General features: G+C 41.8%; 1 protein-coding gene and 1 non-coding gene across 4 annotated transcripts in view; both read right to left on the bottom strand.

Moving 5' to 3' along the window:
• Positions 1-20,372, bottom strand: part of mcama (melanoma cell adhesion molecule a) — a 45,398-nt gene that overhangs the window by 22,294 nt on the left and 2,732 nt on the right. The window contains exon 3 of one of the 3 annotated variants that reach the window (XM_061752071.1): positions 13,480-13,584. In XM_061752071.1, the coding sequence (XP_061608055.1) occupies positions 13,480-13,540 (61 nt within the window). In that variant the 5' untranslated portion in view covers positions 13,541-13,584. Of the gene's footprint in view, positions 1-13,479; positions 14,225-20,372 lie in introns of those variants that run through there. The other 2 variants (XM_061752073.1, XM_061752070.1) reach the window with 2 other exon arrangements.
• On the bottom strand, positions 107-178 carry trnaw-cca (transfer RNA tryptophan (anticodon CCA)). The gene has a single exon. It is a non-coding gene; the product is annotated as a tRNA-Trp (tRNA).

Consider the following 20,372-nt stretch of genomic DNA (forward strand, 5'->3'; position numbering starts at 1 on the left):
ACCTAATTGTGGCTTTCCTCAAGAACAAGAGAACAACTGAATGAGAACACACTGCCACAGGCCCGAAAGGTTCCTTCAACACGAAGATGAGCTTTCCAAATAAGAATGACCCTGACGTGATTTGAACACGCAACCTTCTGATCTGGAGTCAGACGCGCTACCGTTGCGCCACAGAGTCAGACACTGATGTGCTCATTGCAGCATTACAGAAAACTAATGTATTCTGAATACGAGGAACCCCACATTATAGTCTGACACCTAAAAGCTAACTGCAGTGAAAATCCCCCTCTCTTTGATTTGATCTTTTAACAGCGTACAATAAGAGGGTTGAAGGAGCGGGGGAGGATTTGATATGTTAGCGTCTCTTTATCCTCACCTTTTTGAAATGTCAAGTTCAACGATGCAGAGCGGCCGCCTTGATCTGTCAGCTAAGACGACCTCTGGAATCACCCGGCGACTCCTGAGCGTCCCACGACGGACGGCGTTGCGTGGCGAGACGGTACACAAGGAGCTTTATTAAGTGTGATGATATTAAAGGAAGTAAACAGCCTTTTGATGTTTGTTCCTCCTCGTGCTCCTGTCGGGTCTGCTTACGTCAATTAAATCAGTGTTCCAGCTTTGATGAAAGCTTCGCTGATCTTATTCAATTACAACACTTTCCCAAGCTGTCTATCTGATGCAACACTCTTACACTACAGTGTTCCAAGGCCATGTTTTGAGTTTTCCAGAGGCAAAAAAATATTTGAAGAGCTTTCGTAAAGACAACTGATGGTTTGTTTGCTCGCACTCATCCACACACTTATTGTTATGTGATAAATAGTTGCTTAGTCGTCTACAGTTTTCAAAGTGTGCCAAACATTCTTACTGCCTCCATCCAGTTACATATCCATCCATCCATCCAACCTCATATACATCAAGTAAAAACTGGAGTTTAAAACAAAAGAACAGTTATTATTGCGGAGAATTGCAGCAAGGCAGACTGTGTGAAACCAATACATTCGAAGTAGATTGCTGGAAAACATCAAAATGGACGCACACAATAAATATTTTGGAGCAATCACATTAGAATCTACTCGAATGCTAATCGCTGTTAAACATGACGTAAAAGCATAATTAAAGACTGGGCAGGAAACTCATTTATGACGTGGTAAGACTTCACACTTCTAATTCAGACGGTTTATGTGTTGCTGTTTTGGTTAGCAACACAGCTAGAAAGAAGAGTTTTGGGAAGGCCACTGAATGACTGCAATTAGCATCTTAACAAGCATCTACTAAACATTGAGGAAGTTGAGCTGAGCGTAGAACTAGCTAAGTTAACTGTATTGAGTCAACTTTAGAAAGTGTTCTGAGGTGTGGCTACAGTATTTGAAAGGAACCTGTCAGCGCTGTGAACAGCATGACCACTCGTATTAAAGGGCAAGTCCACCACTTTTACACACAGGCCGCCGTTCTCTCACCATGTGGAATGTTACTCAACTCTCGAAAAAGCTTGCATGATACGTTTTGGACAAGCTCTGAACATCTGAATAAATCACAGCCTGGAAGTTGGAAACATGAAAGACACTTTTGAAGACCAGTCAGGGGGTAAAGGATCCTACAAATTCACTTTGTAATTGAGAGTTAAATCTGGGTCTCTTGACAACTTAATAAGCTTATTTACTCTCAAAATCATCTTGCCTTTTGCAGACAGCAAGCACCACAACACGACGACGACGCTATCCACAATAATGTGACACTAATGAATGTCTGCGTTACGTAGCCTTTAACAAGCAACGGTATATTTAAGGATTTAAATCCTGTCCATATCAGTGTTCCGGGCCTCCGCTGGGCAGCAGATGCCAACCTGGCTGGAGGCCGAGGAAGCCCATGGCGTCATGAGTCCTCCAGCCCTTCGGGGGGCCTTGCAGAGTCAGAGTCAGGCTTACTCATTGTCAGCATTTTTAGCTTTTATTTGGCAGTGGTTTATAAAAATATTTACGCAAGATTCCACTCCAGTTGACTGTGTTTCTACACTGCACTGCACTGCACTGTATTAGAAAAGCCATATTAAGAACACAATCTGTTGACTCTGCAGCACCTCATTACTTATTAACTGCTGCTCTGAATGGGGTCTGTTTTATCAATATGAATGCATATTGTATGCCTAGGACATATGCTGCAACTTAAACACTTGGGATATGCTTTGTGTTGGTTATACAGAACGACTGCTTGTTGTCTGCGATATCGGTCTTCGCTTTGAGTTCAAGCAAGGTAATCAACTGCTAATCACGCACTCCAGCACACCTTAGACAGGCTTAGTTGATTTTAGTTTGGACTCTTTATTCTTCAATCAATGAGGAGGAGGAAAAAGACCCCTGAAGGTAGATTCCTTAGTCTAAATTTGAGCCCCAGAGGTGGATCACATTCCAGCTTTCATCAGTCCCGTTTTCAAAAGAGATTGGCCGTGTCCAGCAGGCGCTAAATTACCCGAAAAGTCCTGTCTACTGAAATAAATCTTGACTGTCACTCACCGTTGACTGTGTGATTCTTATCTAAGAACAAAGCGTGCTATCCTGTTCTATCTCAAGACTGTGAGGCTACAGGTCAACCACCAATTTGCTCATGTTTTCCCAGTACTGGAAATACAGTAAACCTATGAAACCTTATCAACTGTAGGAGAATGTTTTTAGTGTCTTAACTGTCCTACAAGTATAAAAACACTCACAACACGTGATAACTAACGATAAGCAGGATGGATGGAAGTTGCTCCGCACTGACACTGAAGACAGTTTTATATTAATTTAAATTTAGGCTTAACTTAGCCATATTGGACGTAGCTCTCAGGATATCATGCACAAAGTTCGTTCGAACTCTGTCCCTGACAGTTTTAATTGAACTCCAAATTTGGACGAATCAAGAGCCATTACAATTTTGTGGTTCCTTTCTATTCCACTTGCATTGTGTGAAAATCTTTAATGTGGTTTTCAAACTCAAATTTTCAAAGATGATTTCAGCTCACATCACCACTGCCATACATGCACCTGATTTCTGAAAGGTGATGCAAACAATTGACAATGAGCTCATGTCAAAATGTCACTGGTTTCATCACATAAATTGTGCCTATTTGCTGGTTTTCAGTTTTCTCTGGTCTCTGTCTAGGCCGTGTTAAAAGGAGTATGAGTGCCATGATTTATAGCCGTGATATATAAGAATGTTAAAAGAAAGTGACAGTTTTCAGATGTTGTAAATCAACAGTTGTCATTGAGATTCGTCCACCAGCCTGTTTTTTTTTTTCCCTTTCTTAGTTTAGTGCTCCAGAGAGACACTTAAAGAGATTAGCCCTCTGTGGAATCTGCCAAACAAATGCCCTGAAACTGATAACCAAACCGAAGAGAGAGACAAAAATAATTAGGCCTGCACAATGACTCAACTGGAGGGTAGAGTCCCTCCTTGTAACATGATAGGTAACATAAATTTGACCGTGATGGTTGAGCCTAAGGGGTAAGCGAAACATTGAGAGACGCAATGACATGTGAAACAGGCCTTCCTACGGTTTGCATAACAGTGAGATTACTTTAAGGAACGACTACATGTGGAAAAGCTAATTAAGAATGTAAACCAATAGATGCCTGCGCAGTTTACAGTAATGATGGGATTAATCAGTGGGGGTGAAAACAGCCAGCCAGCTATACCGTATGTGGCATTTGTGGCATAGCACAGCTCATTAGCACAATAGGAAAACAGTTTGGGTAGCCTCGGGGTTGGCATGAATATTCATACGCACATGTAGGCGCCGCGCACAGAGACGTCTTTTTGACTTCAAAGTCTGCATTCTAGCTCGCGTCATTTTTAATTTGACAACAGATGCTGACGATGGTGCGGTGACGGGCAGGCGACTGGCCCAGTGCCAGCCGTCGCAAACTTCAGGAGACAGTTTTTAGGTTTGTAGGTAGATGCTTTATTAATCCAGCAGGAAATTTGGCATTTTACCTGAAAACAAATAAAAATGTGTAATTTGGGCTGTTCATTTACATGGCAACAGCGCCATGGAGCTAGAAAACTCAATTTGAAAATATTATCATTTTTGGAAACGGGAGGAACGGCGCATGTGGTTTCCTAGGGCTGCAGCTATCGAATATTTTTAGAGTCGCATAATCTACCGATTATCCCATCAACTAATCAAGTAATCAGATAAAACATGGTAAACAAAAACATGGGCATTTGAGGTGCAGGTTTTATTTTTAACCATTTGGAGTCACCATCCTCACGTCCTAGCCTGTTGAGTGACATGGGAGTCAGCGAATGAGAGTATCGAGTTGACTGGCTGTTAACTGTCTGCGTTTTGAGTGACTCGGCGTGAGTTGTTTACATCGGCAGCTTGTGTATGAATGTGTTGGTTTTCTTTACGTTTGTCCAATAAAGCAATTGAAAGCTTGGCTAACATTGATACGCACGTAGGCGCGCTGTTGTGTGAAATGATCCTACACTTTGGATATTCTCTGGATATTCTTTGGATATTTTACGCAGTCTCCTCCGGGCTCGCCGCCATCGCGCCAACTTATTTGTACATGGAGTGGTGCGTGCAACTGCAGTAACATTAGACGTTGTGGAAAAAAGATTCCTGTGAAGCTTCGAGGCAGAGATTTTTCTCCAACCTTTGTTTTGTAAGCAAACTATTTGAATTAATCGATTCATCGTGGCAGCCCTATCAAGGTTGAGTGATTAAACCCGGTAAAATAACAGGTGGTTAGTAGGCCTATTACTGTTCCAAAGTTGAATTAAAAATGGGTTAAGTGTCTGCAAAAACATCTCAGCCCGATAACCAAGATTAAACACTAACGGTGGAACACAGCCTCGTTGGAGTAGTTGACTGCATGCTACCATGTCCAAAGAGGGAAATTAACTAATATTTTTCTCTGAAATCTTTTTGATATTAAAGTTCGGCGATTCAGCCTGAGGACTCAATCAATTATGACTATCGTGCTACTTGCACAAGCTGCATCCTTTCGAAAATAATAAAAAACAGCTATTTATTTTGACTGCTGGGTGTTAATGACTTCTTTGCTCCTTGCGCTTAAATGTCACAGAAAATGTTTTACTTCCTATTTTGTTACCTAAGTCACTGCCACTCAATACATACTGCTGCAACTTAATACCAGTAAAGCTGTACAGCAAATAAATGTATTTTTACAAGCTTTTTCACAGTCTCCAGGTGACGCTGGTCACTTTTCGCTGTTTGACATTAACCCAGGGAACAAAAGCTATCAGCATTCCTCGGAACAAAGATGATGTCCAAAGGGATGCCCTGAGCAAATAAAGTTGAGACGGCTCGGTGGCATCGGCTTTGTCCCGAGAAGAAACATGCCTCATATCCATTACAAGAGAGCTGACTTCAAGATATAAGTGAAACTCTCTCGCCGCTGACATAGTTCCACTGAGGTCACGTTTCACACATCTCAAGCCCTCAGGATTTAGGAGGGAATGTGTGCTTTTCCAGCCAGCCGGCATGACGAGAGTTTATCTCGGCTTCTTTTACAGAAAGCCTCAATTCGGCATCAACCACCACTGACGATTGGCTTTGTGCTGGCTGAGTCCTTCTTGAAAAACTTTCCAGCAGTGTAGTTTTAGATAATTACTCTTCAATGCTGCTTTCAAACAGTCACCTTGGTTATTTAGTTATAAGTGTGGGGGGGGGGAGAACAGCACGGGAAGATCAACGAGGCCAGTCTATATTTTGACAGGAGAAAAGTGCACCAAATGCAGTTTTTCACTTTAATAGAAGGATCAAATGGGGTACCAGGATCCAACAATATGCCAGGCGTCATGAGCCTTTGGAGCCAGAAACACTGCCGTTTTGTCAGTTTGTTTACATTACAATGTCACCTGAAACGGTGATTATTTGAAAATGTAAACTTTTTTTCTCCAGTCTAGGAATGCTCTAGTAGGTAAGGGATGAAACAGTTACGGGTAAACCAAATCCATGTAACAAATGTATGGAATATTCAAACGAGAATTTTCCTCATTAACAAACCAACATTAAGTTACGATAATTTAATTCAGTAGACTTCAGATCTCTACTGAGGCAAAATAGTAAGACCTATTTAGCATGCTGCTTCCTGGCTCACGCAGGATAATGTAGGACATTACTAATGAATGAATGCTACCATTTTTGCTTCTTGGTTAAAACACTTATTTATGCAAAAGGTGAAAAATGTTTGGCTGAAAAAAGTTACAGCGGAACCTCAGTTTTCGTATGCTCTAGTTTTGGTACAACTCTTGCCCGAGGATAGCCGGGATAGGCTCCAGCACGCCCGCAACCCTAGTGAGGAGAAGCGGCTCAGAAAATGGATGGATGGATGTTTTCTGTATGTTAAAATACTTATTCTCTATATATCTATTAATTTTGGTTCAGTTTTCATAAGATTAGTTTTTAGGCACACTTTTTGGAGCGGAATAATCACGAAAACTGAGGTTCCACTTTATGTTGTTTTTGTGTTATCCTGCTGACTAACTCAAAAATCTAACAGCTACCACAATTCGCACTTGATGGGGGTAAAAATACTGCTCAATTACGGGTCAGAAGCATTTAAAGGTACTTAACAGACTTAATTTCATGCCAGTCCAACATGTCGAGTCGGCGTAGGTGTGTTTTACGGATAGAACAATAGCAAGGCGATGACAAACTGTACATGGGTTAAGGGTTGGTGTTTCTTTTCTTCCTGCCTACATCTATCCTACTTCATTCATTCAGTTCATTCCAACTTTTATCCACATGCTTCTCTTTCTTCCGTGTTCCTTGATCTTGTCAGCACTCCAGAGCTAAGTAAACATTCCCAGGCTCATCAACTGCACTCAGAGAGCAAAACAACTAAAAAAAAAAAAAAAAAAAGGGTATGGCGGGGAGGAGGGGCATGAGAGAGGTGTGCGAAGATACAGAGGATTTGAAGGGGGAGGGGGGGGGGGGGGGGTCATGGCTCAGAAAAGGCGGGAAGGTCCCGCACTATTGTGGTGTCCGGTTTCTGTGTAACGTGAGTAGTGCGCCTCATGCGACAGTGCGGAGCGTCAGATGTGCGCAGCTGCCGGTTAAGCTCTGTTTGCTGGCCGACGAGGACAAGGCGGGAGAGGCCACTTAATGAAGGAGGGTGTTTTTTTGTTTTTGTCGGTTTGACACTGGTGGGACTGATGCCAAGAACTGGATCGCGGCCCAAGAGAGTGCCATGTGTCCCACAGATGGGCCCTCCAAATATGAAGGGACGTCATGTACAGATGGCCACTTACGCCTATGACGAGTTGAAAGATAAGCAGCCATGCCAAACCTGCCTCATATGGAATTGCTGCCAGTGAAAGTGCTTTAAATGTTTATTGTGCGATGATCAGATTAATGGACTAAAGAAAAATCACCTTCATTTTTCCCCGAATTGGCAAAGTCCATATCGCGTGTCACATTGCTTTATATTATACTTGGAGGTCAATCAAAATGCTGAAATATTTTCTATTAGAAATGTAAAGCTGTTCTGACGTTGACAAGCAAAAATACATCATCAATGTTAATCACCAACTCAAAACAATACATTCATTACTCAAGGTTATCTGCATTTAGTTTATTAAAACAAAGTTAAGTGTCTCTTGTCTTGCCCGCGATTGGAAGTCCGCCTTGCATCGCAACATCATGGATGCAGTCATATCATGTCACCGTGCAACAGTTCTTCGTGTCTCTCAGCTATCTTGTTGTTTGTGTTCCTTTTCGTGTTCCTTACAAGTGTTCTTTGATATGTTGCTGTTTTTTGAGTGTAAAAGATGAAGCGCAAGCATGTCATCTTGCTCGGACAGACTGGCTGTCAACACAAGCAGAGACTAAGTAGATCTTTAACTATAAACAAGCGTCACGCCGAATATTTGTCCATGGCTCAATGCTCGGGTGTATAATAAGGGAGCAGACAAAAACCACACAAACCGCAATACGCTTGACACTTCTGTACAAACAATTCAAACTGTGCGAGCCGAGCATCCGAATCCAGGAAAATAGCTTATGTGTTTCCCAGCGGCACTTTAAAAGAATAAGTAATGGCGTACACATTGTACTTTTTTTTTAACCACTAAATGAAGTAAGAGTTTGTAACTGGCAAAACATATAATCTGACTGTTCCTCCTTCTCATGAGTAATCTCCTCTAAAACAGAGTTTGCTATCTCATACTCCCAAAACAGGTCTTATCTTCTCAAGGGCACATTGCTCAGCGTATGGATTTTCCGCTGTTTCCAAATGGTGCACTTTGAATAAAGGAGTGCAACGGCAGGGAGGAACGTTCCGGGCGCTTCCGTGCCACCGAGGAGGTAGTCGATACAGGAGCTACGGGAGAGAAATTCCCTCCCGCAAGGCGTGGGATCAAACTACACAGGCAGCTGCCGCTGGATATAAAATCCTGCTCTGAAATCAGCCCATCCACTGAGGAGAGCGCACAAAAAAAAAAACCTTCAAAAAAAGCCACACAGTCTTCGGCTTTCAGGCTAGATGTCAGCTATGGCTTTGATTCTCCAAAAACATAGAGGGAGTCATCTTAGGCGAGCCTTTAAAATGGGTCACGGCTCGGTTTTTAGTGGGCTTCCCATTGCAAGGGCAAGGTTCTGTAAGCTATTTTATTGTCAAGCATTTTTGGTCCAGGTTTGAGAAGAGAAAAGAAAAAATATATGATATTTTAGTGCATCTTGGTCAGATTTTTTAAATATATATTCCTTAATGCGAACCATCACTTGCGTGTATGAGCGCACAGTTTCTGCTTTTACACTCAACCCTTGATACAACTGCTTCTCCCATTGGAAATTTATGGAAATATCCAGCAAAAAGTCCAATTAATTACTACACGTATTGCGTTTGAGTGATGCACAACAGGCTACACTTAATTCAGTGGTATTAAACCATTGTCTCTGCATCGCGGCGGTGCACTCTCTGTAATGAAAACAATGAGGCAGTACATTAGATCGCATAGCTGTCAATCCCGGCTATCACTCAGGCTAACGGCACTAATCCCGGTGAACAACTGTAGCCAACAGCTGCACACTTCCTGCGTCGCTCACACGAGCGCGGAGGCGCTACTAAGGCATCCTCGGGCACTCGGCCGAGACGCACGGAAGGCGCGAAGGCGGGGTCGCGGAGAGACCAGCCAATATTTACACCAGGATGATTTACTCAGTGGAATAAAATAGCCAACGATTTTCTCGACTGATTAAGATGATTTGATATGATATGCTTTACAAAATATAATAAAAACTTCATTTGAATAACCTATTATTTCCACCTACAGTATATTCGATTGTCCCTCAGTTAAACACAATGCCTCCACCACGGCCTGAACAATGCTAAACATGGTGGCCTACTCTTTGAAAAATCAGAGGTACCGGGGGCCATGCTGTTCCCCTCCAGTCCAATAGGAGGTAATATGGTGTTACAAAATGGATATAGCGTTTTAGCTGCCGAATTAGGGGTTTTACCGCCCCAATGCATATGGACTGGAACTGCAAAAAACAAATCCTGAATCCACACCTTTTTTTTATTGATTTATTTTTTTCTGCACCAAAATCAGGTCCTCGGTTTACGACCGTATTGATGTACAACAAGGTTACGAACAATGCTCAATGAACTAATGTGCACAGCAGCGTGAAAAAAATACGGCATCGCGCCGCACAAGAAGGCACGCTCATTTATCACCATACTTATCACATCACATCAAGTGTTTTTATACAAGTATTTACTGTAAATATGACTATGCCTGCTTTAGCATAGGTTAGAGATAAGACTAATAACACATTCTGACTTACAAATTTGGGTTTACGTCGCCCAGCATAGTAACTGAAGTCCATCATAAATCAAGGAAAAATACTAACAAACAAACTCATAACTTTGTAAATTCATTGTCCTTCACAGCTCCCCCCTACCTCCTGCTAACTACAGTACTACGAGTTTTTCGAGATACCACCCATAGATCGGACATTTTTTTTTGCCTTGACTTGGGAGGAATGACTAGAGTTACAAGTGAGCTTTGCGCTTTCCACAGCTCCCGTGATGTGGAAAACAAAACCCCGATTCACCAACAAATTGGTTTACGAATATTTTTTTCAGTCAAATATTCCTTGGGTTAAAAAAAATATATATGCTTCATGACATCCATGCAGAACACTCACTTGTGCTTTATGTCACACACCGGAAACGTCATTTGCTCTGCAAGTTAAGTACTTCAGGTACATATGTTTTTATGCTGTAAATCAGTCCTCAGTATAGCTCCCAGTTCAAGTGATTGGCCAATTAAGAAACCCTTGAAAGCGTGCACGGCGTCCGCTGAGCTCTCGCTGGTTAGGTAAGCCCTCCTCAATCCCCGCTGCCAGAGCTTGAAGTGCAAGGGAGCGAGCGATAGGTAACTTGAGGTTAGCTACGAGGGAATCGCTAGGCCACACCATTTAAAGGCACAACACACAAATTTACAACAGTGTGTGTGTGTGTGTGTGTGTGTGTGTGTGTGAGACTGTCGACTTAATTACAGTTCATAAAATCAGTTTATTTCCTTCGTCCTTTTTTATTTTTCTTTCCTAAACACAAAAAAATAATTGCTTTGGGGCCTGAAACAGATTAATGCCGTTTTCATTCATTTCAATTACGATGTGAGTTATTTGAGTTACGAGTGTGGTCATGGAACAAATGAAACTCTTAAGTCAAGGCATCACTTGTACAGTAAATAACCAACCAAACAAACTATAAGCTATTATGACCCTTTCAAATGGGATTACCTTTCAAAAGCATCCACATTTCAAGCATACACATAACTCAGACTGAGCTCCTTGTGTATGTCTCAACATGTTTTGGCTCATAAAAATGCTGCACTGTCAGACTCCATACATTGAACAACTGTTGCGCCGTGCAGCTGTCTAAACTATTTCATCTTGAAGGGTCTCGCTGAGCTCCGAAGGCGGCCGACGAAGCATGATTTATATACAGTTTTATAATGGTACGGCACGAGTAGACCCGCTTTTTGCGGCGACTGTGTGTTTTGTAAATGTCACCATGAAAGCTCTGCTGCTGATTTAATGTACAAAAACCCGTGCCTGTAAGACAACATGGTCATCATGCTGATGAACACCGGCCCGTGGAATCAATACAGGTCAGCATCCACTACTTTATTTGAATTTGTCATATCTGCCATGGCTTTTCTCCCATGCAGGAAAAAAAAAATAAAATAAAACACCACAAATTGTGTTTAGGTAAGTGCTCCTCAAGGCCCATGAGAGGGAGTACTCCACTTTTGACAAGAAAATGGTTCAGCGGCTTCTCCATCAGCGGCCAGCGAGCTAATCCCAAAACAGACGGCTTTAGTCCGTCTCCGAAGGAGGTAGAAGGGAAGACGAGGATTAGGTTGTAGTAAACCTAATTAAGACAAGGCTGATAGAGTCAAAAACAGGGATTTGGGGAGGAAAAATAAGGATCAGGTGAGTGTTGTCCCATTATGGGGGGGACCTCCACTATGCCATCTATTTGTTTGTGTACAGTAAAAGCTTCAGTTACGAGAAGTCTGTTTTTACTGACATTTACTTGAAGTACTTTGGCTTGAGGGTCACAAAAAGGTAGGTCGGAAAAGTCATCACGTCTCGTCATATGATTGGAATAACACACTGCAAAGCGGAAACCTCTAAGGTCCAAAACAATATGTTCTGCTACACTGCTCCATCTTCAATTTGTCCATATTTTTCAAACACCTTCCCAAGTGTTCCCAAGTCAAACTGCTGCTCCATAAAACCTTTATAAACTGTACACATATGTCCTAAGTCATTGATTCTCCAGGTGTGGTATGAAGAAGAATCACCAGCTAAGTACAATTCAGTTGTATTGAACTTTTTAGTACAATACATTGACATTGAATCTTTAAGAACTGTTTGTTTTACAACATTTAATGGCGTTCTCATTTCGGCTTTGTATTTGCATCATAAAGCCAACAGCAAAGCAGTCCAAAACCCCATTCCCAAAACCTACTGTGTCCAGTGGATAATAGCCATTAATCACAGTTAATAGCATTATTGAATAAATGCACTTGAACCGATATTTAATGAGATGTAACCGCTGATCGTCCAGAATCCGAGCGAGCGCAAAAAAAGCCCAACCCGACTTGAAATCTTTGCGAGTCCAGGGGAATATTTTGGCACTTCGCGATTCAGCTCATGCCAAACCTCCATCGTCAAGAAACAAAAAACTGCGCCACCGAGGCACTAATGAGACAAGCACGCTCTGCTTTAATTCTAATTACACATCCCTCATGCTGAATTTAAAGCAAGATAGGGGATTTGGATTAACTAGTTACACTAAATCTCAACAATAGGCTACAGGATAATCAAAAAAGTATTTGTTATGGATATTAACCCTATTGGCAAGGGTGCAATGCCTTACCAAACTACGAAAATGCGGGAATTTTAATGTGTTGGCAATAATTCACTTGGCTGGGAATCAAATAATGAGAAAAATAAGCAATGGATTGCTTATTTTTCTCAGCGGGACATGAGATGAGCGGGACAAAATTGAGGAAGGATACAACCGAAGGTGGAAATTTCATGTTTTAACAATAATTCACATGTCTGGGAGTACATTTGTGAGGAAAAATAAGTCATTCACACATTTTGGATGGCAGAAATTGATTAAATAAATGTTATGCACCAAGGTTTATCAGCTCAATAACCAAAATGAGCAGTTTGGACATAAAAGGTACCAAAATACATTTTGAGTATTGACACGACAATGACACGTTATACATAAACTAACATTTACTCAGACGACTCCATTTTAGGCTCCAACCCTAAGTTTTGAATACACTACTTTACGCAATTCAGTAATAAATACACTTTAAAACAAGTCACATGCCCTTAATAGCAACTGTGTGAGACAATATTCATAAATAAAGACTAAAAAAGAGGAATATGAAGATTATATACACTTAATGACAGCCTATTATGACATTTGTGTCAAGTTCACGAGGTGTGAAATGTCTCTACTGCAAATTTTCACCGTAATAATATAGATTCTTGTGATTATTTATCCAAAATATTGGCAACATTTGAAAGAAAACGGGCTTTTCTGTGATTCTCCATGACAATGTTACAAGCTGCGCATTAGCCGGTTAATTGACACTTAAGTGTATCAATTATGCGTTTAATTAAACAAAAATTTAAGCATTTCATAACGGCGAAACTTTCTGCCTCGTCAAAAAGTGAATTAATGAAGAAAACAGACACTGGCGTGTTGTATAAAACGCAGCTGTTATTGAAATACACCTTAATTAGCGTTAAAATGACCTTAACTCGAAGGGGGGACATGAAGCTAACAAGTTAGCCCCACGCCCACGAGACAGAATTTTAAAAAATAAATAAATAAAATAAAGCGTACTTTTAGTCAAAGTCAGCGCTTAAAAGTACACTTTAAAAAAAATAAAAAATAAAAAAAAGGACGTCAGGAGTTTGTTTCAACTCACCGCTGCGGGCGTGAAGAAAGAGAAAGAGACACAGAAACGCTCTTTGCTGCTGGAGAGTCATGGCGATGTCCGTCGGTGCTCGCCGCCGCGTATCCGAGCCACAAACTAGAAAGCAAGTGCGCAGGAGAACGAGAACAAATTGTTAGACTGCAGCCTCAAAAGCACGCGAGGAGGAGGAGGAGGAGGAGGAGGAGGAGGAGGACGACGACGACGAGGAGGGAGATTAGCAAAGGGAACATAGGAAAGAAACAAAGACGAGTGAATGAGGCAAGAAGGTGCAAAAAGAGACCAAATTAAGTCAAAGAGACAAGTTAAGGAGACAAGGAGACGAGTGAAGGAAACAAGGAAACACAGGGAGACAGGCAAACAATGTACAGACAAGGATATGAGTGAAGGGGGCAAGAATGAGTGAAGGAGACAAAATTTAGTGGAGCAGGCGAGCGAAGGAGACAATGAGACACAAGCAAAGGAGACACATGAAGGAGAAAAGGATACAAGTGAAGGAGGCAAAAAAATGAGTGAAGATGACAACATTGAGGAGACGAGTGATGGGAAGGAAAGACATGAAGCAGACCAAGAGACAAGCGAAGGAGACAGAGCAAGCACATCAAGGAGACAAGAAGATGAGTGAAGGACACAAGTGGAGGAAGGAGACAAATGAAGGCGAGACGGATACAAGTGAAAAAAGGAAAGATTGAGGAAGGAGACGGGATTGTAGGAGATGAGTGAAGAAGGCAAGAATGAGTGGAGACCAAATTGAGTGAAGGAGACAAGATAGGAGAAGAAGATGAGTGAGAGGGACCAGATTGAGGACGGAGATGTGGAAAGGACACAAGGAAACGAGGAAAGTTCACACATGAGGGAGACAAGGGCACAGGCGAAGGAGACACCATCGTTGAAAGAGACAAGCGAAGGAGACTTGACTGACGACGGAGACGAGGCGATGAACGGAGGAAACACAGTTGAGCAACGAGACAAGCAATGGAGAAAAGGAGCTGAACGAAGGAGACGGGATTACATGAAGGAGATGAGTAAAGGAGACACGACTGAGTAAAGGTGATGAGTGAAGGAAACAGTAGAGGAAGGATTTGGGCGAGACTGAGGAAGGAAGAAAGCGGATGAGCAAAGGAAACAAGATTGTGGAAGGAGATGAGGGTAGGAAACACAATTTAGGAAGGAGACAAGCGAAGGAAAGTACATTGAGGAAGGAGCGTAGTGGGGTGGGGTCTTCTATGGCTTTTGCGTGTGTGTGTGTGTGTGTGTGCCACAACCCTTTTATCATGTACTAATTTACCACCTCGTCTAAATCCTCAAGGTCCAATTCCTTATCACAATAACACAACTCAATCACATTCTCCTCCGATTATTCCTTATTTGTATTCTAATGAATGGATTTTAATCAAGATATAATTAAAAATGTAAGCCTGAATGAATGACTAAATAAAATAAAATCTCATGATAAGTTATTGAAAGTCATCGCTGCGAAACTTTTGGCCACATGAGGGAAGAACTACAAATTGATCTCATTCAATAGTTCTGTTTGTAAAGTGTAATTTGTAATTTGTAAAATCAAAACAATTATCGGTCCTATTGTACTCCACAACAACATTAAACTGTATTTACACTTAAAAGAGTTGCAATTAAACATTGTAGCATCATAAAATAAATGTAAATATGATTGTGCGTCGCTCATATATAAGCTAATCTTATGACCTGGGTGTGTCTCATTGCCCCAGGCTAAAAACGTTGACGTTTGAAGTCGTGGCTCCCAAATGTTGGATCTCTCCCATTTTTAAATTTCAGAGCTTCAAAAAAATAATAATAATAATAATAATAATTCATACACAATCTGTTGTGATTGACACAAATAATCAGCATTGAAAGTAGACAGACAAGGTGATGAAGAGGAAGAAATGAGGACTACTGTAAAATGCTTGCTAATGCATTTCAGCCTATCACAGCTCAGACAAACATGCCCTAGTGGCTTTAAGAAGTATTGTGTCAACGTCGGCTCAAATGTGACGCTTATGAACTTGCGTGTCTGGGCGCGCGTTGCGGCCTACGGCAGCTCCTTGCGAGTGTTCTCATTTTGTATTTGTGTGTTGGACTCTTTGTCGCGTTCAATATACATCAGAAAGTGCATCGGTGACTGTCGCTCTCCTTGCCCACGTGCGAGGGCATCACAGGACCTCAAATGTTGTAAGATGTAAAAAGGAAGACGAAGCAGGAAGTATTTGGTTACACCCGAGCCACCTTTGCTAAAACAGCTGCCACGGGGGAGCTTCCGGGGGTCACCCCGCCACCCCCAGCTGTCCCGCCGCCCTCACACGAGGCCCTTCAGCTGCTGCGACCGTGGAACACTTCGGGCTTCGCGGCGCCGCTCGCTAAAAGCCGTGTCATTTCCTTTTGTCGTACGCCGGCGGGTTCTGTTGATGCTTTCGCACTCGGGTTCTCTCAGGACCACAAAATGCAATTCAACAAAATCAAGTGCCAGGCTGCCCTGTGGCATTTTTAGTTGAAAATAAATTGGTGGGGTGCCAAACAGTCGGTAGGCTCCGCTGCAGGAAGACGAGAGTGCCCTCTAAAATTTCAATTACATGGCAAGTGGGCAGTGCACCAACAAAATTAACATCTCAATCTTTATACGACGGAGTTCTGAATACTACGTTGGTGACGTCACCTGGATTACGTCCGTCGGAACGCACTGTGTAGTCTACTAATAATTTACACTAACCGGAGCTATTTATGCCAATATTATTCATAATTGATCATTCCCGTTGAGGAACTATAATGAGTACAGTCCACTCGGAATGTGATTTTCTCAAACCAGAGGCAAATTGCGATGGGTGACTTTGCAACTTTAAATACCGCGTCTGAAAGCCAGGCGCAAACTGTTACAGATTTTTCAGCTTGCCAGAAACAACAAATTTTTTTCTATTGAGCAATGCAGATTGGGAGTTTCTGAATGATCTAAGGGCTGATTTGGAGCCACTCACAAGAAGGAGTCGTGCCATAGCACTGATGACAAAATTCAGAGTATTAAATAAAATAAACTACAAAATGTCAAGCAAAAACAATTTTTTTTCCAAAATAGAACTCCAGGCTCTGCTAATAGCTAATTGCTCTAGGGGGGGGGGGGGGGGGGGGGGGGCCTAGTGGTCACGGGGCCCAGAGCCGGTACTTAGTTCACTTATGCATTTGGCCTGCTATGATGCTAACTCAGTACAGTAGTAAATTCATCAGAACAGTAAATATTTGTCTGAAAAACACTTCTAGGCCATAAATATAAAACATTAACAAGTTAACTGAGCATGCCTTCTTGTGACCACGTATTCTTAGGCCGCCCAGCAAACTAGGTCGAAACCTTGAAACGAAACCTTGAAACGTGCCTCGGTACCATTACCAAACCGAAGGCTGGACTGGCAGACCTCAGTGTTGACCGCACACATGAGGATTGTCAGTATGTGTGTACCCCACTTCACTCTAAAAACGACACTTTATTGAAACTCATTAATTTCGCCGTCTGGCGGGGCACTGCCCCACTAGCCCCGACCATTTGATCCCCGCCGAGTCCCACGCGCCTGCATGCAAGTGTTCTTTACAGAGGTGAATTTGTTTTCGCTATGTAATCGTGTTAAGAAATATTTCCATTTCGTCGTGTCTGGACAGCGTGCTCATAAGGATGAGCTTTAAGCGGCCTAACAAGCTAGCGCAAGTCTTTCATTTTTATGACAACATTTTTTGGGGCTCCTGAGACAACGAGGAATCATTACCAAGGAGCCGCGATTGCAAAAGAGGTTGAAGACGCCACATGGACGTGTGAGTGACAGCGCCTTGAGTCATGACCGTACGCATATGTTGACTGGCACACTGGCATACAGACGTTCATGAGAGATTCCGCCGTTTATGTGTTCAAACAAGCCAGACAACATTCTGTTTTGTTGACTATTAACACACACTTTTGCCTAACACGGACCCGATTGCAAAAGAGTTCAGCAGGAAACGGTGTAAAAACAGTCAATCACTGCACCACTCACACTGTACCTACTGCGAAACATGGAGGAGACTGAGTTATGTTGTGGTGCTGTTTTGTTGTTTAGTCTCAGATGAGAGATGGGATATGAGACATGTGCCGGTTTGTGAGCGAGAATAAGCGATGAGACGAAATAAGGTACAGTTTGGGATGAAGTGAGGTTTGGAAGGTAGGTAGGTAGGTGGTTTATATGTTGGATTCATTAGTAGCTAAATAGGTCAGTAGGTAACAACAAGTCTGCGAAGTTTTCTGCAGATCGACTTGGTCATTAATTGGTAAGCGGATCTGTCATGACTGGAAATGGTTACACAATAGCGTGAGCGCTCGGTTCCAGTGGTTTCATGGCCCTGCCAGGCGGTCTACGATTCCAGGCCAGCTGCAGTCAAGCTCGCATGTGTAAAAGTGCATGTCGCACCTCATCATTGGGGACTATTTGCTTTGGACGGGAGCCAAATAGTCTCTCCTGAATGAAAATCTATTTGTAGTCTGCTCGGCCGCTCATGAACAGGTTTTTCATCTACTGACACGCGCGCGCACATGCGCGCAAACGAGCACTTATTTGTTATGATCAACAGCATTCAACCCTCCTTTTTTGAAAAAAAAAATATAAATAGACCCAAATATAATGTATTTGTATTGTTTTGGTGTTTTCCAGGCCCAGTCAAATAGGGGTTAGAAAAACAGATTTTCATAACTTATCCTTACAGTCAAAGCTGCTGAACTATGACCTTCCTACCTGATGGCCTGAGGCGTGTTCAGGCAGCGTCCTTTTCAACTGGGCTACAAAATGCTTCTTCCCTCCATTAGCACAAGCATAAAAATAACACTCAATAATATTTCTTAAAAACATAAAGTAATAACATAATTAAATAGAATGCAAGGGATTAAACAGTTTGTGCATCATGATTTAATGCTGTAATTCAATTCATTGTGCTGCTCCTTCTGGTGTGCCCGCCTTTGCGACCGGGAAGCAGTACTGTCTCATCGATTCATGCAGACACAAACGAAGACAAGTACTTCTTCTACTATCACTCAGTAAGATGCTGTAATATTAGCTTAAAAAACAAACAAAAAAACAAACAGTAATTACGTAATTAAGGACATTCAACATTTTTTGCCACATTGTTTTGCTCAGTTAGTTGTGGTAATATTAGTCGCTCTTCACAGAGGATAAAGAATATGTAGCTATGAGTATTGTTCTATTATCTGTCTACTTGTGTGGCTCCACCCTTTGTGTTCAGATATCTGTTGCTTCTTAAACCGCGACGATCGCCGCTAACCGTTAGGCTGTCAATGGCGTTTTCATTATGTTAGCATCAAGGTAGCGGTCCATTCTTAAGGCAACATTGGTTGGTTGTTTTAAACACACAGCGCGTAATTGTCTTTGTTTTATGTTTAGTTGGGCCTTAAACAGCTCGAAGACTCTTTTTCTTCAGAAATTGTTCACCATCTGTCAAACTGCTGCTCGCTGTGAAGTGAGTTGAATTGAGTCGACTACCATGGCTCGTATCTGGAAGCACTTGTAATTTAGGTCACTAGTATCTCAAGGCGCCGCTATAATTCCAAAGGGTTCGCATACTTTTATCTGACGGCGTGGCACTTTCTGTTTAACCGTCCCCAAAAAGTTCCACAGTCAAACGTAACAGTCAGTGAGTCACTGTTTCTAATGGCGCTACGCAGTAAAAATCCAGAAGCTCTTTTCTCCGAATATCCCCCGGCCTTTGCTCGCCGAGTCTGTTTTTTATCAAATGCGAGTGAAAGGCTTTAAGAAAACATCTTTGAACTTGGCAACGAAAAACCCGCAACCTCATGCGAAGTTCTTCTCACGTTTCCACCCCGGGGCGGAAGAAAAGATGACTCCTCTCTGCCAAATCATTCAATTTTCAAGCAAGTCAAGCTTCTTTGTTCCCCGTCTTCATTTTTCACTGGCCGCGTTGCTGACAGGAGGTGAAGTAAAGGTGTCCACTTTGAGGGTTTAATGGTTTTTCTCAGTATTGCACTTTATAAAAACAAATCAATGGAATGTAAAAGAAAAGAAAGTTTGCGTATCATGATTTCATTGATGGCGGCACGGTGGACGACTGGTTAGAGCGTCGGCCTTACAGTTCTGAGGACCCGGGTTCAATCCCCGGCCCCGCCTGTGTGGAGCTTGCATGTTCTCCCCGTGCCTGCGTGGGTTTTCTCCGGGCACTCCGGTTTCCTCCCACATCCCAAAAACATCCATTAATTGGAGACTCTAAATTGCCCATAGGCATGACTGTGAGTGCGAATGGTTGTTTGTTTGTATGTGCCCTGCGATTGGCTGGCAACCAGTTCAGGCTGTACCCCGCCTCCTGCCCGATGACAGCTGGGATAGGCTCCAGCACGCCCGCGACCCTAGTGAGGAGAAGCGGCTCAGAAAATGGATGGATGGATGGATGGATAAAAATTACAAAACAAAAATGATTTACAGTATAATTTAATGTTGTAAGAGCAAAATCATATAATCTATTATTATTATTATTATTATTATTTTGCATATTTTTTAAATTAATGTTAATTAAAAGATTTTTTCAGTTTTTTAAATTAATAAACCAAATTTCATGATGATATATTATTTCATATTGTAGGATGATTAAATTTTTAAAAATTGTTATTATTATTTTATATATTTAAGTCATTTGTACTATCTTTTAACTATCATTATTTTCTTTATTCATGCCAAATTAATTTCTGATTCATAATTTCATGCTGTAAGATGGACCAACCTTATTGTGGTATTTTTTATGTATTATTGTTTTTAATAGTTTAAATATATTTAAATTAATATTTACGATTCCTCATTAATATACAAAATTAATAACTGAGCCTTGAATTCATG

Source organism: Phyllopteryx taeniolatus, chromosome 17 (genome assembly GCF_024500385.1).
Source record: "Phyllopteryx taeniolatus isolate TA_2022b chromosome 17, UOR_Ptae_1.2, whole genome shotgun sequence".
Taxonomy (NCBI): Eukaryota; Metazoa; Chordata; class Actinopteri; order Syngnathiformes; family Syngnathidae; genus Phyllopteryx; species Phyllopteryx taeniolatus.